Raw genomic sequence first — 16668 nt, 5'->3', positions numbered from 1 at the left:
AAATAAAATGTACACTTTTACTTTAAAAATAGTGACTATGAAGTATAATATTTAAGCTTGCCTTGCTGTCATTAGGTCCATGAACTCCTCTTAGGGGTTAAAATCCATCACCAATCACTGAGCACAACACAACTATACCTTGGTCTCTATTAACTAGAGAAATGTATCAGCTATGGTCCTCCCTCAGCCCGTCCCCTTACAAAGCATATGAAAACAAAACCTCAGTTTGGAGTTTTAATCTCGTAACCGAAAATTCCCGAGGATTGAAAATAACAGTTGGCTCTTATCTGAATAACAGAAGTTCAGGATGGGTCTTTAATATTCCACTCACTTTCAAAGGTTAGACAAAGAATCTTATTTTAAAAAGATTTAGTAACAATTCAAGTGATAAACAATTTTTTGAAGTTTCACATTCTCCCTAAACGATTTTCCAAAACAGGAAAAAAAAAAAAAACTTTTTAGAACTCCAAATCCCTGGCTATGCTGCCCTTGTGGTCGAGCCACACCGGTCACCTTGCTGTCTTCCAACAAGCTGAATGTATCTCCATCTCTGTCTTATTCTGGAATGATCTTCCTCTGGCTGGCTCCTTCTCGCTCACTCATCTCAAGATAAGCTGACCACAGAGAAGCCTTCCTTCTGCCCAAGCATGTCTCTAACACCGCCCCCTCTTCCTGCACTGTCCCATCACCCTGATTTTCTTTACCACTAATGGAAACTACTGTTTCATATTTCAAACGTATTTATCTGTTTTATTCACTTGGATATAAGCTCTATGGTATCAGGGATCTTGCCTAGATTGTTGGGGGCATAATTTATATTTATAATCATACAGTGACAACATGTGCATTATCAAAAAATACTTCATAGGGGCTTCCCTGGTGGCGCAGTGGTTGAGAGTCCGCCTGCCGATGCAGGGGACGTGGGATCGTGCCCCGGTCTGGGAGGATCCCACATGCCGCGGAGCGGCTGGGCCCGTGAGCCATGGCCGCTGAGCCTGCGCGTCCGGAGCCTGTGCTCCGCAAACGGGAGAGGCCACAACAGTGAGAGGCCCACGTACCGCAAAAAAAAAAAAAAAAAAACTTCATAAAGGAAAAACGAGCAGGGTAATGTCAAAATTACTGGTGAAGAAAAAATCTTTCAACCTTCACTGAAGAACACTCACTGTGCTGACTGCTGATCACTCACCATCAACTGCGCACGGCACAGGAGACATAGGAAAGAAGGCATCAATTGTTGATTAAATTCACTGAGATTTAATAAACTGAATCTCTCTACCTGACTATCTTTCAGAGGTGAAAGGGGGGAAAAAAGGATGAAGGACTCCACAGCATGTCTGAAAAAGAAAATGTAATAGTACCTGCACCAAATTAATTACCAACAATATCACATATAAATCTTGTTTTGAATCAAGCATCTTTCAAATTGGAGGTAATGAAATCTTTTTTACCTAAGACAAAGGACTAAAACCAAGGATCAGGAAAAAAAACTCTGAAATTCACCAGTCAGAAGAAGGTTACTTCTCTACATTTTGAAACAGTAAAAAGAAGTGTTCAGCTTATGTATATGGATGTCTCCACAATAATTTTTAGCCTATTGGCAAAGTTCTATGTATGTTCCAGACAGAACACAATATCTAACAGAAACGATATATACTAGGGCAAAAGAATATTTACAGCTCCCTAAACTCAAAGAAAACAACTATGGAAGGTGACATATAAGGTGTGTAAATAAAAAAACTAGATCTTTAATTTAAAAGCCAAGGCTTCTCTAAGGTATTTAAGCAGAAACACCATATGCCCTACATGCATGTGTATGAGGGCTCACCTGGCACTCTGAGAGAACAAAGGCATGAACCTGCATTCAACCCTGATGATATAGGTGGACTGTATAGTTAAAGGATTTTTGATCCCATTATTTAACTTGATTACTTAACTTGGCTCAATGCTCGGATTTAGGCTAGAAATTCTCATTCATAAGAACCAATTTAATAATCATGTATTTGTTACACCATAAGCAGAATCAATACTGACACCACTAACTTCAGAATTCAGTGGAGACATTTCTCTCAAGAGAAACAAACAATGAAACAAGTATTTTAAATTTCTAGTTTTAATCTCTTCTAAACACTGCTATCAAGTACTTCAGAAGCAATCATTTTTATGAAATAGATATGCTAAATATGAATCAGACTTTTTCCTGTTAAAATATATAATTCCCTAAAAACCTTAGACAACAGCTTAGTCTCAGATGCACCCTGTCAGTTTATGGAATGACTGAGTATAAGAAATATAAAATACAAACCTTTACAATGCAAATTTTCTACAGTTGAACCTTATCCTAACTAGTCTGAGCTTTTACTGTAATAGAATTTTTTCAACAATGCGACTGCTTATGATTAATCAGTAACATGAGAGTCACTTTTATTAAAATAGTTTATAGAACAGAACCAAAAATGTAAACATATGTTGTTCCTCTAGGGAGAAAATGCATAAAATGGATCTGTTAAATTAACTGTAAATACTAGGGAGAATACAATATAACCAAGCAGAGGCTTAGAACACACTCTGCAAATCCAATACTCTCTAGTCATGCAGGGGCTGCAGTGAAATCAGTGAGTCTTCTCATTGACAGCCCCTGACAATCGCCACGAGGCAGTAGCACCAGCCAAAGACTCTCAGTATGCCTAGCTCCCTCCTAGAGGGGGAGTCTCGGCCAAGAGTGGGCAGTGAAAAAACACCGAATAAAATATACAAAACAAACTTAGCAACAGCATCAAGCTATAACAAAATCACTGTAATAATTCTCTATACATATATTATTTTTTAATTTGAAAACAAAACTATTTTAACATCCTAGACCAGGAAAGGATTGGCAGACTTTTTCTGTAAATGGCTCTGTGGGCCATGCAGTCTCTGCCACAACTTCTTAATTATGACATTGCAGGATGGGTTCCAGTAAAACTTTATTTGCAAAACCAGGCCGCAGTCTGGATTTGTCCACAGGCTGTAGTTTGCCAGCCCCCCGTTCAAGACAACAGTAAGGGTACACTGCTTATCTAATTATAATGAAGCGACACGCTCATGTGTTTTTCTCAGAACTCAGACCATGTAACAGTTGTTCTCCAAGAAAAGAACATCACACAGAGGAACATAAGTAGGTCATGACAACAATGGAATACAATGGAATGCTTTATAGATTTCCGCTCCCTTAAGTAACCTTCCACTTTTTTCTTTCTCTACACCCATAAGGTCAAACACTTAAGTCAAAAGGCCAAGAGCTTTAATCCTGGCTCTAATCTCTTGTCAACTACATAACCCTGGACTTTATCACAACCACTCAGCTTAAACTGACTTGCCTACAGAACGAGCAAATCTTCTTAAAAATGGTTTAATATGAGCAGATGTCAAAGCACATTTGGAAACTTTAACTGATGGTATTATTACTACTGCTACTAACCACCACACTAGTGAGAGCAGCTAATATTTGCGCCAGGTGTTCTAATAACTAATTTAACTTTCACAACTTTGTAATGTATGATGTCTTTTTTTAACAGCAAATGAGAAAACTAAAGTGCAGAGAGGTTTCAAGGTTGTGCAAGTAACCAATGGCAGGCTGGGACTCAAACCCAGGAAAACCTGCTTCAAAGCCCAAAGAAATCACTATATTCCATTGCCTCTGACAGAATGAAAGTTACTATTCTCAGCAGATAACTGCAATCTTACAAACATACGAAAATACTCAGAAATCTAGGAAGAGAAAAAGGTGGGGCTAGTGTTTTACACACTAAACTGAAACTTTTCTCACGAGTCTTTTTTGTTTCACTTTTTAAATAAGAGCATTTAAAGAACATTTGTAAAACAAAGACATCTGTACAAAATTAAATAACAAAAAAAAAATCCCATGCGTTTTTTAATACTAGGATTTTACTCTCTTACTATATCTAAATTGTTTCTCAAAATGCAAGGCACCCTCTATATTAAAACTCCCACAGTTATCTGGATTTTAATATTAACTTAAGGGGGGAAATGAAAATGAAACCTTTAAGCAACTGGTACTACTTTACATCCTGCCTTTTGGCAGGCCACTTAATTTTCAGGAATTATATTCTCAGCACAAACATTTGGAAAATAATCTGAAGACTTTTTGTCTTCTGTACTCAAAGTACTATCTTTTTTTTTTTTTTTTAAGATGTTAGCAGTAGGAGTTTATTAATTTATTTATTTTTGCTGTGTTGGGTCTTCATTTCTGTGCAAGGGCATTCTCTAGTTGTGGCAAGCGGGGACCACTCTTCATCGCGGTGCGCGGGCCTCTCACTATCGCGGCCTCTCTTGTTGCGGAGCACAGGCTCCAGATGCGCAGGCTCAGTAGTTGTGGCTCACGGGCCTAGTTGCTCCGCGGCATGTGGGATCCTCCCAGATCAGGGCTTGAACCCGTGTCCCCTGCATTAGCAGCCAGATTCTCAACCACTGCACCACCAGGGAAGCCCTCAAAGTACTATCTTTTCCTTAGTATATGCTACATGTTCTAACCAGAAGTTCCCAAATCTGGTAATGTATAGAAGAGAATGCTATCAGGAACTTTTAAAAAGTATTCCCTGCCTCCTCCTCAGATGAACTGAGAAGCAGGCCCAGGATTCTGTATTTTTAAAAGATCTCATATAACTGGTGTTACCCATAAAGAATACTTGAGGGTCCCAAGAAAAGTAAAACATCCCAATATAATATGAAGATAGTTAAAAATTTTTTTTAATCCTCTTCAACTTTTAAAGTTACAGATGTCAAGTGTTTATGAAATCTAAATGGAAAAAAGTAAGTATCAAAAAGAACTTTCTGGGCTTCCCTGGTGGTGCAGTGGTTGGGAGTCCGCCTGCCGATGCGGGGGGCGCGGGTTCGTGCCCCGGTCCAGGAGGATCCCGCGTGCCACGGAGCGGCTGGGCCTGTGGGCCGTGGCCGCTGGGTCTGCGTGTCCGGAGCCTGTGCTCTGCGACGGGGGAGGCCACAGCGGTGAGAGGCCCATGTACCGCAAAAAAAAAAAAAAGAACTTTCTAAGGTTTAGAATTTGATTACAATAAATACAAATGGCCAAAATTTTGATGAGCATTTCTTTCTTTCTTTTTAAAGGAAAATCATGTCCAGATTGCTTGATGCCAGCCTAGCTTCTCGGTGAGAGAACTGTGTTACAATTACAGCCACTCCCCGTGACTCATCAGGGATGTTAGCTCTATCACTGTGTACATGTTGCAGCAGCTGTCCTTTTCCAGATAAGGTCTGTGCTGTGTCAGGGAGATTTTTAGAATTAATAAGTTAACCTGCAGCAGTTAAAACTAATAATCGATTATAAGTCCATTTTGCATGTGACATACTGTAATATTCCTTAAAAGAATTATAACATTAATTACAAAGATCAGGGTTAATACAATTTATATGTCTAAAATCTGAAATTCAGAGAGAATCAGCCTCACAAATATCTAAACTCAGGGGTGCATAACAACTGTTATCTGTATGATTTCTGACAATCTTGAGGATAACTCTCTCCCAGGGAGGGACTTCTCCCTTGCCTCCTCAGCTTCCTCAGGGAACACTCCCTGTGGTCCACTTCTGGGCGTTCTATCTATATTGTTTCTCTTGGCAATTTTAGTGACTTCTATGGCTTCAGCTAACACCCTCATGCAGTAAGTCCCAAATCACCACCTTGAATCTTAAACTGGTCAGCTCTGGACTTGAAATTTCAAGTGTCTACAGAAGATATCCATATGGATTGTTGTTAAACCCTAGGTCCACTGGTGGCCTACAGAGCCCTGGGAATGTCCAGAATTCTTATGTAAAGTGCTACATGTATGTGTACATGTGCATTTTTCTGGAAAGAAGAGTCATAATTTTCCTCATATTCTCAAATGTATATGTGACCCCAGAGACTATAAACTCAGGTTAAGTCATATACTACTAGCATAGCAGACCCTTTGGCATAAATACCAGACAGTGTACTTTAAAGCAGAAAACAAAGTCCAGGTTAATCTCTCCACTAAAGGACTTCTACTATATATAGTTAACTTGTCCTAAAGCTTGCTAGCATCTTCTAATGCAGTAGGTCAGCAAATTGCAGCTGAGAGCCAACTTTTAAAAAATAAAGTTTTATTGGAAAACAGCCATGCCCATTCATTTACATACTGTCTAGTTAGTTTTGTGCCACAAAGACAGAGCTGAGTAGTGACAAGACTTGGCTCACATGCCTAAAATACTTACTCTTTGGCCTTTTATGAAACAGTCTGACCTCTGTTATTCTAGGTAAGAAATACCTAAATTGATAGAGAAACACGAACCTAATTTAAGTAATCCAAAGACAACCTATCTTCTAATTTTATTTCTACGCAAAACCAGAAACATGTACCAAGCACACACACCTGTTTTATTTTAAACAACAGAGCACGATTACCTGCCATTGCTGGGCTGCTGTGGAGACTGTCTAGAATGGTCAGAAGGCTCTGACCGCTGGTCAGGAGATCGTGATCGGCTGTGACGGGGAGGCCGGTCGTGTGATCGACCGGAATGATCTGATGCCAGTGACTGAATTTCTGAAATGTCTGTTAAACAAAAGAGCTGTTTATTTTCCCATGAAATGACTACAGTAAAATATAAGGTACTCCAATAATAATAGAAACAAGTTACTAAATATAATTTCATATAAAATGGTTGATTTAAGCATTAACATAATCAGCTACTATTCGATACTGGTGAGCTGTCAACAGAAAAAAATTTTTTTGAATTCTTATATTTTGAAGGTGTCTGGCTTATACAAAGTTATCATTTCATTCTAAAATGTCAAATCTTCCCACTTTAAGAAACAGGTCACTTAAAGGTTCTCTGCAAACAGAGCCATACTCACCATCTCTCTCAGAGGCATTAGCAGAGTGGATACTGTCAGAAAGATCAGGGACATTCAGCAGGGTAGCCCGCTCATCTCTCTGAACTACCATCTTTAACTTGCCTTTAGACCTCTCTATCAATGTCTTTGCATCTGTCAATGACATATTTTCCGTCACGGTACCATTTATCTGCAACAGAAAAGAAACTATAGGTTGAAGGTAAATGACAAAAATATAAACGTTAACTTAGTCTGACATGAACAGGAATATCTAGACTACTCCTGGGCTTGCTCTGAGAACCAAAATATTCCCTTTACATTTTTCCTAAACTATCAAAGTACTCCTCCTTACTGAAATAATACAATCTGTACTACACTGCTGCTCTGCCAGAAAAGCCCAAATTAGCATCTTCTACCTCCTCCCCATCACTTTCTATTACTCATGGGCAAGCTAACAAAACACATCAATAATATCTGGAGGAGTTATCAAAACCACTTTATGTGGAACAACAAACAAATCTATCTACAAAGTAACTCCTATTAGTGAAAAATATACATTTGGCGCTATTAATTCTCTAGGATGACTCTATGCCCAAAGAAAAGCGTCAGTGTTGACATGTAGTAATAGCCAGTGGCAAACTATCTAGTCCCCCAAATACTGATTTTTAATTCTTTTTGGCAAACTCGCTTCAAGCATGAACAGGAGCTATGTGGTCACACTAGAACTTGTTTTCTACTGCAGTTCATCAAAATGTAAGAATATGACTATACCTTCAATACAACATCGCCTTCTTGAATATTGCCATCTCTTGCTGCCAAACTATCTTGTGAAATTTCCTTTACAAATATATGGCTGGCCAATCGAAGACCATATTCTGAAACAATATATTTAAATGTCTTTAGTAAAATCCCAAGACTCTTAAATAGAGTTTAAAAGTATGAAACTAATAATCACCACATAGAGTTTTTAAGTACAATCAATAATAAGAAATTATTCTTGGCCTCCCTGCAAAGAAGACTTTTCCTCTAATCATCAGAAAGTTTTCACTGTCAGTGTGAAAGCAAAGGGAAAGTGCGTGGTTCAAACAAAAGATTAACACATCATGCTCTCACTGTACTGAAAGAGAGAAAAATCCGAAGAGATTACCATTTCTCTCTGATGGTGTCATGCTGATGCACTAGCTTCTCAGAAGGTTTAAAGAATAAAATTCTGAAAAGGAAAACTCTGGAATGCTTTACGATTTTGTTGATGACTTGTATTACCATGCATATACTGGTTTTGTTTTCCTCAGTTCCTACAGCAAAAGTATTTTGAATCCTGAACACCTCCCTGAGAGACATACACAGAGCATCAGTGTGCACCACTCAAACAAGGGCTTAAAACGAGCCAAGCAGATGTGGGGAGGAGTTAAAGATGCCAGTCCTTCCAACAACCAACAAAGTGCCCAAAGTGCCCAGGAGCGTGGCAACATTAATTGCACCTGTGGGTGAGGGAGTGGTCAGAGTTAAAGAAGTTCCCAGGAGAGTCCAGAAAACTGTCCAGGGGGCCTGCAAAGCTGTACAATGACTACAACTAACAGTATAATGTCAATAGGAACAGGACTGCCCCGGCTGTGTTAGGAGAAAGAGCAGGACTGAGTCTTACTGGGAAAGAAAAACAAAACAAAAAACAAGAAGGGAAACAAAACTGTTTTTAAGATGGGATAAGTTAGCAGACCTGCTACTCAAGCTTTTAAAAATTACATCAGTTACAGTTCAACTTAAGGCAAATATACAAAGAGTGTTCACAAGCAGGAATAGAATCAGGGTAAAAAAAAGAAAATGACCTTCTAGGGGATCTAGGCAGTCAAACTATGTGTGCTTTAGAAATGGTGACTATATCTCACAGAAAGAACGTATTGATTAAAAGACTGTCCTTATTTAAGATTTAAAAATTATAAATGACCAAAATACAGAGATGACTCTAAAATATTCCTTGTATATTAATGTATTCATTTATTCTAAGTATTTCCTTAGTAAATATTAACTAGGTGGTAGGCTCTAGAGATAAAAACCAGCAACTGAGACAGTCCCTGCACTCTAGCAGCTTCCCTAGTCAGTAGGGAAAAAGACGTTACCACAATTACCAGTGTGATGAAGAGTTCGGATGGAGCAATACATGATTCTGTGCCTAGTGGGGGTCAGAGAAGGCCTCCCTGAGAAACAAATGCTAAAGCTGAAACTCTACCTAAGAAATACTAACACTAAACCTGAGAAATGGACTTCCCGGGTGGCGCAATAGTTGAGAATCCACCTGCCAATGCAGGGGACACAGGTTCGAGCCCTGGTCTGGAAGGATCCCACATGCCACGGAGCAACTAGGCCCGTGAGCCACAACTACTGAGCCTGCGCGTCTGGAGCCTGTGCTCCACAACAAGAGAGGCCGCGATAGTGAGAGGCCCACGCACCGCGATGAAGAGTGGCCCCCGCTTGCCACAACTAGAGAAAGCCCTCGCACAGAAACGAAGACCCAACACAGCCAAAAATAAATAAATAAACAAATGTGGGGTTAAAAAAAAAAGAGAGAGAAAGAAAAAAGAATATAAACCTGAGAAATGAGGTTGGGTGGGGGTGGTGGTGTGTGTGTGTGTGTGTGCGCGCGCGCACGGGTGTGGGTCTGTGCGTGCGTGTGCGCACTAGTAGAGACAGAATGGTTAAAAACAAGTGCACCAGAAGGTATGAAGGGAAGACAAGGCAGGTTTGATGAAGTCATAAGTGTAGGGCAAGAGTCAGACAGAGAAGCATCCCAGAGGACCCTGTAACCATGTGGAGCACTCCACAGAATGGACCAGGGAGATCCAGAAACTGGATCATGAGGCTGGGTGAGTCACTTTAATAGACAGTGGTGTGGTGCTCCTCACCCCCCGTGCCCCACAACACAAAAAAGGAAAAAGTAACGATGTGTTGATTAACTTGATTGTGGTGATCATTTCCTAGTGTATACATACCTCAAACCATCACACTGTACACCTTAAGTAATACAACTTTACATATTAATATACAATGTCAATTACACCTCAATAAAGATGGAAGGGGAAAAAAAGATGCTGGTAGCTTGGATGAGGGTGGTGGTGGTGGAGAAAGGAGGAGTAGGACAGTAAAGTGTGGTGTTTAGGAAGTTAGAAGGTGTTAACCGGGCATAGGAAAGCAGGGGGAAAAAGATGTCATGGAAAACTACACCATGCTGGCCCCGGCTGGCTTGAGAGACCAGGTAGACAGGAATATATGAAATGGGATATTTCATAAGAAACATTTCAGGAGGGAGATGTGCTGCATCTGAGGGATGCAGACGAACACCTAAGTGAACATGCCTATGAGTCAGCTGGGGCACCAGGGTGCACACACTGGACCTAGGGAAGGCGCTGTGCCATCATGAGCAGCCCACGACACTGAGAGACATGAGATTTCCTGAAGATGTTATATGAAGTAGAAAAGAGATTCTAGAACAGAAATCCACAGAACACTGAAAGGTAGGATGAGGACAATGAGCTTGCCAAGGATACAGAAAAGAAAGAGGGAGGAACCCTTGAAACCCACAGCATTACAGGAGCCAAGAGAAAACATTATTTCAAAAAATAGGGAGTGGTTAATTATTAGAGAAATGCAAATCAAAACTACAATGAGGTGTCACCTCACACCAGTTAGAATGGGCATCATCAGAAAATCTACAAGCAACAAATGCTGGAGAGGGTGTGGAGAAAAGGGAACCCTCTTGCACTGTTGGTGGGAATGTAAATTGATACAGTCACTATGGAGAACAGTATGGACATTCCTTAAAAAACTAAAATAGAATTACCGTATGACCCAGCAATCCCACTACTGGGCATATACCCAGAGAAAACCATAATTCAAAAAGACACATGCACCCCAATGTTCACTGCAGTAGTATTTACAATAGCCAGGTCATGGAAGCAACCTAAATGCCCATCAACAGATGAATGGATGTGGTACATATATACAATGGAATATTACTCAGCCAAAAAAGAAACGAAACTGGGCCATTTGTAGAGACATGGATGGATCTAGAGACTGTCATACAGAGTGAAGTAAGTCAGAAAGAGAAAAACAAATATCGTATATTAACACATATATGTGGAACTTAGAAAAATGGTACAGATGAACCGGTTTGCAGGGCAGAAATTGAGACACAGATGTAGAGAACAAACGTATGGACACCAAGGGGGGAAAAGTGGGGGGGCATGGGATGAACGGGGAGATTGGGATTGACATATATACACTAATATGTATAAAATAGATAACTAATAAGAACCTGCTGTATAAAAAAATAAATAAAATAAAATTCAAAAAAAAAATAGGGAGTGGTTAACTATGTGAAATGGTACTGAAAAGGCAAGTAAGAGAAAGACTAGAAATTTCTAAGGGATTCAGTACGACCTGTTCTGGGAGCAGATACCAGAGAGAGAGGGCTGAAGAGTGGGTGGTGAACAAGGAGAAACAGCTCTGAACACAGTCTGACTGAGAAATCGGTTATGGATGAGGGCAGTGGGGAGCAATAACCAGGAGACATGTCAGGTTTCAGTAAAGCGGATCAGGGCCAGCCTTCAAATACTCTTACACCTTTTTATCAAAATGATCAGTCATCAATGCTTTCCTGCATGGGAAAGACACACCCACGGCAGCAAGAAGCCACAATCAGACTCATTTGTATCAAATGTGATTACCTGAGGGGAGGCAGCTAGGCTTCAGTTTCAAAATTTTTTGACCAACAAGTCGTTTGCTTTTAGAGCAATATCCTGTGGGGGCTCCTCTCCCTCCAACTCTCCATTTAGAAAAGGCAGCCTGCCCTCCCTCCGAATCCAGTGATTTCTACCCAGATGTAGGTACTACTGATCCTGACAGCTAAGTAAAACACTGAATTGCAACTTGGTGATGGTGTGACATTTCTTGTATTAGCCTACTCTACTCACAAGAAGCAATCCAAAATCCAACTACTGGACAGTTTATGTGAAGTACTATCTGCTACAACAAAATGATTCAAGAAGAGGAAACAGATGACCCCTGAAGCCTGACATCACAGGATTTGATTTAAAGCAACAGGACACAAAAATGAAGATAACAGAAGACAACAAAGCAAAGATATAAAGTGATGGCAAATTTACTTCTCATTAAAATTAGTCTTAAAATTTTCATGTGAAAATGATAAACGAGTTGGTAGAAAATACCTTCGTTTTTCCGGGATTTCACCAGTGTGACTTTGGTGGGTCTGGCAGGTTGACTGGAAGCCACAGATCGCCTATCAGATCGTGGAGACAGACTCCTCTCTCGACTTGCGCTTCTATCCCTGGCCCAGCTCTTCTCACTCCTCCTGTTAACCAGGCCCCCACGGCCACTTCTCCGGTCGTGTACTTCCTCATCATAGCTATCTTCTTCATTCTCAGATACTGGTTCAGGATCAGGACGACTTACTGGTATCTGAACTTTCTTTTTCCTTCGAATGGTCTACAAATAAGAAAGATTACAATATGAGCTGATTGATTTTCATATATGTACTTTCAGTTCTTAAGAGAGGAAAATCACACTTTTCTGGTCTCATACTAATTATGGATAAGAGATATAATACACAAATATAACAAATTACTAAGGAATACTTTTCTATATTGGTTATCTTTTCTGCTCTCCTGTCAACAGATCTGGTTAAGAAGCAAATTTGGAATAGAGGGCCTAATAAAGTTCTTAATTAATTCAGAAGACCTTCTATGTGTAATAATTACAAGCTTACAGGAAAACTAATAATTACTGGTGGTTTGAATAAAGGAGGGAGCACTGTATTCTAATACAATCAAATATACTGTAGTTGTTACCAAACCAGAGCAAACTTGCAGGCCCAACTTGATTCCTTAAAAATTTCAGAATCCGTGAGTATCAAGGCCCACAACTGTCCTACTGGAACTCTAAGAGAAAAATTTATTGTACTTCCACACTAACACTGAACTTAGTGTTGTATTGGCGCTAATAACTCCATAATACTCTACCAATACAAACTTTTAGTTTCTCTCTCTCCAAAATTTGTAATTTATGGTCTATGTATAAATTCCTTCCTCTGGCTTTCTTTCCTCAATTGACTCTGATACTGGTTCAATTTTCCCTGCCCACTTATTTCCTTTACTTTCTGTAAGATCAAGATCTATTTGCACTGCCTTCTGACTGAGTGGCCTCTTAATCCCTGGACTGCACTCTGTCTTCTCACACCAGTATACATTTGATCTCATCAGAGATCTGCAAGATCTTCTTGAGTAACACTCCTTGTCTTCTACTTCTGACACCCTGATCTACTGAAACTTCTCCATGTCCATCTTATGTCTGACTCCTCCATGCCCTCCTATTCTCCTAGTCCATCAATTCCCTCCTGGTTTCAACTGCCTTCCTCCCAAGTTTGATGAGTTGTCATGCTTCGATATTTAAATGATTTTCTCTAGCCCCGGGATACCACAGCCCTGTACCTGCTAAGTCAGGACCCAGCCCACCCCAGTAGGCCGGCACCAGCCCCTGGACCCCCAGGGCCCTGCAGCCAGAGACTCCAGGACCAGCCTGCCTACCCTGGGCACTAGCCCTGCGACACATAGGACCCTGATCCTGTCCACCAGTAGGCCGATACCAGCTCCGAAACACCTTGGACCCATCAGCCAGCCACTCTGGGATCCAGCCCCACTCACCAGTAGGCCTACACAAGCTTTGGAACACCCCGAACCCTGCAGCCAGTGATGTCTGAAACCAGCCTGCTCACCAGCAAGCTTAAACTAGGACCCCTGGCTGCAGAACCAGCCACCCAGTTCTACCCACCAGTGGGCCAGCACTAGAGAGACAGGGCCCAAATCAATGATATTTATAATGAAATATAAATGAATATATAATGAAAATATAATGAAAAAGCAGAAGTTACAACTGACAGCACGGAAATACAAAAGATCACAAGAGATTACTGTGAACAATTATACACAAATAAAATGGACAACCTAGAAGAAATGGACAAATTCCTAGAAATGTACAACCTCCCAGGACTGAACCAGGAAGAAATAGAAAATATTAACAGACCAATTACCAGTAATTAAACTGAATCAATAATTTAAAAACTCCCAACAAACAGAAGTCCAAGACCATATGGCTTCACAAGTGAATTCTACCAAACATTTACAGAAGAGTTAACATGTATCCTTCTGAAACTCTTCCAAAACATTGCAGAGGAAGGAGTACTTCTGAACTCATTCTATGAGGCCAGCATCACCCTGATAGCAAAACCAGACAAAGATATCACACAGAAAAGAAAATTACAGGCCAGTATCAATAATAAACATAGATGCAAAATTACTCAACAAAATATTAGCAAACTGAATTCAACAATACATTAAAAGGATCATACACCATGATCGAGTGGGATTTATCCCATGGATGTAAGGATGGTTCAACATCCACAAAGTGATGTGATATACACCACATTAACAAACTGAGTAAGAAAAATTTTATGATCGTCTCAATAAATGTTGAAAAAGCTTTTAATAAAACTCAACATCTACATATGATTAAAAAAACTCTCAACGAAGTGCATATAGAGGGAACATACCTCAACATAAAAAAGGTCATATATAAGCCCACAGCTAACATGGTGGGCTCAATGGTATAAAGCTGAGAGCAATTTCTCTAAGATCAGGAACAAGACAAGGATGCCCACTGTCGCTCTTTTATTGTACTTAGTGTTGGAAGTCCTAGCCCCAGCAATCAGACAAGAAAAAGAAAAGGAATCCAAATTGGAAAGGAAGAAGTACAACTGTTACTGTTTGAGGATGACATGATACTCTATAGAAAATCCTAAAGGCATCATGAATAAACTGCTAGAGCTCATCAATAAATTCGGCAAAGCTGTAGGATACAAAATTAATACAAAGAAATCTGTTGTATTCCTATACACTAACGACGAACTATCAGAAAGAGAAATTAAGAAAACAATCCCATTTACAAATCGCATCAAAAAATAAAATCCCTGGGAATAAATCTAACTAAGGAGGTAAAACACCTATACTTGGAAATATAAAGACACCAATGCAAGAAACTGAAGACAACGGGAACAGATGTAAAGATATACCAAGTTCATGGACTGGAAGAATTAATATTGCTAAAATGATCATACTATCCAAAGCAGTCTAAATATCCAATGCAATCCCTATCAAAATGCCAATGGCATTTTTTACAGAACTAGAACAAGTAATTCTAAAATTTATATGGAAACACAAAAGACCCCAAATAGCAAAAAACGAACAAACAATCTTGAGAGTGAAGAACAAAGCTGGAGGCATCATGCACCCAGATTTCAAACTATACTATATGGTTACAGTCATCAAACAGCATGGTACTAGCACAAAACCAGACACATAAATCAATGGAATGGAATAGAAGGCCCAGAAGATGAATCCACACTTACATGGGCAATTAATCTCTGACAAAGGAGGCAAGAATGTACAATGGGGGAAAAAACAGCCTCTTCAATAAATGGTGCTGGGAAAACAGGACAATTACATACAGAAGAATCATAATGGACTATTCTCTCATATCATGCACAAAAATAAATTCAAAATGGATACAAGATTTAAATATAAGCCCTGAAACCATAAAACTCCTAGAAGAAAACACAGGCAGTACACTATTTGACATCAGTCTTAAAAATATTTTTTGGATATGCCTCCTCAGGCAAGAGAAACAAAAGCACAAATAAACAGGACTACATCCAACTAAAAAAGCTTTTACACAGTGAAGTTAACTATCAACAAAACAAAAAGGCCACCGATGAAACGAGAGAAGATGTTTGCAAATGATATGACCCACAAGGGATTAATATCCAAAATAGACAAAGAACTTACACAACTCAATGTCAAAAAATAAACAAACGACTCAATTAAAAACTGGGCAGAGGATCTGAATAGACATTTTTCCAAAGAAGACATACAGATGGCCAACGGGCACATGAAAAGATGCTCAATATCACTAATCATCAGTGAAATGCAAATCAAAACCACAATGAGATATCACCTCCCACCTGTCAGAGTGGCAATCATGAAAAAGAAAACAAATAACAAGCACTGACAAGGATGTGGAGAAAAGGAGAAAAGGGAACACTCATGCTCTGTTGGTGGGAATGTAAATTAGTGCAGCCACTACACAAAACAGTATGGAGACTCCTCAAAAAATTAAAAATAGAACTACCATATGATCCAGCAAATTCCACTCCTATTCACCCAGAGAAAATAAAAACACTAATTAGAAAAGACATTTATGGGAATCCCCTGGTGGTCCAGTGGTTAGGACTCCGCACTTCCACTGCAGGGGGCATGGGTGCAATCCCTGGTCGGGGAACTAGTAAGATCCTGCATGCCACGAGGCCAAAAAAAAAAAAAAGGAGGGGAGGCGAGGGGAGGGAAGAAAGGAAAAGGAAAAGACATTTGCATGCCTCTGTTTACTGCAGCATTATATATGATATCCAAGATATGGAAGCAAAGCAAGTGCCCATCAACAGATGAATGGATAAAGAAGATGTGATACATACACACACACACACACACACACACACACACACACACACACACAAATACTACTCAGCCATGAAAAAGAATAACATCTTGCCATCTGCAACAACACAGATGGACCTGGAGGGTATTACACTAAGTGAAATAAGTCAGACAGAGAAAGACAACTACTGTATGATTTCACTTATATGTGGAATCTAAACAACAAATGAACAAACATAACAAAACAGAAAT

General features: G+C 39.7%; 1 protein-coding gene across 9 annotated transcripts in view; it reads right to left on the bottom strand.

The window, feature by feature from the left end:
- Window positions 1-16668, bottom strand: part of TJP1 (tight junction protein 1) — a gene marked incomplete at its 5' end in the record, with an annotated part of 254313 nt that overhangs the window by 43411 nt on the left and 194234 nt on the right. For all 9 annotated transcript variants that reach the window (XM_081227283.1, XM_081227284.1, XM_081227285.1 and 6 more), the window contains 4 exons: window positions 6434-6581; window positions 6884-7052; window positions 7634-7737; window positions 12085-12361. In XM_081227283.1, the coding sequence (XP_081083409.1) occupies window positions 6434-6581; window positions 6884-7052; window positions 7634-7737; window positions 12085-12361 (698 nt within the window). The remainder of the gene's footprint in view (window positions 1-6433; window positions 6582-6883; window positions 7053-7633; window positions 7738-12084; window positions 12362-16668) is intronic.

This window comes from Mesoplodon bidens, assembly GCF_964165515.1.
Source record: "Mesoplodon bidens genome assembly, chromosome: 3".
Classification (NCBI taxonomy): Eukaryota; Metazoa; Chordata; class Mammalia; order Artiodactyla; family Ziphiidae; genus Mesoplodon; species Mesoplodon bidens.
This window is presented reverse-complemented; position numbering and strand designations above follow the sequence as displayed.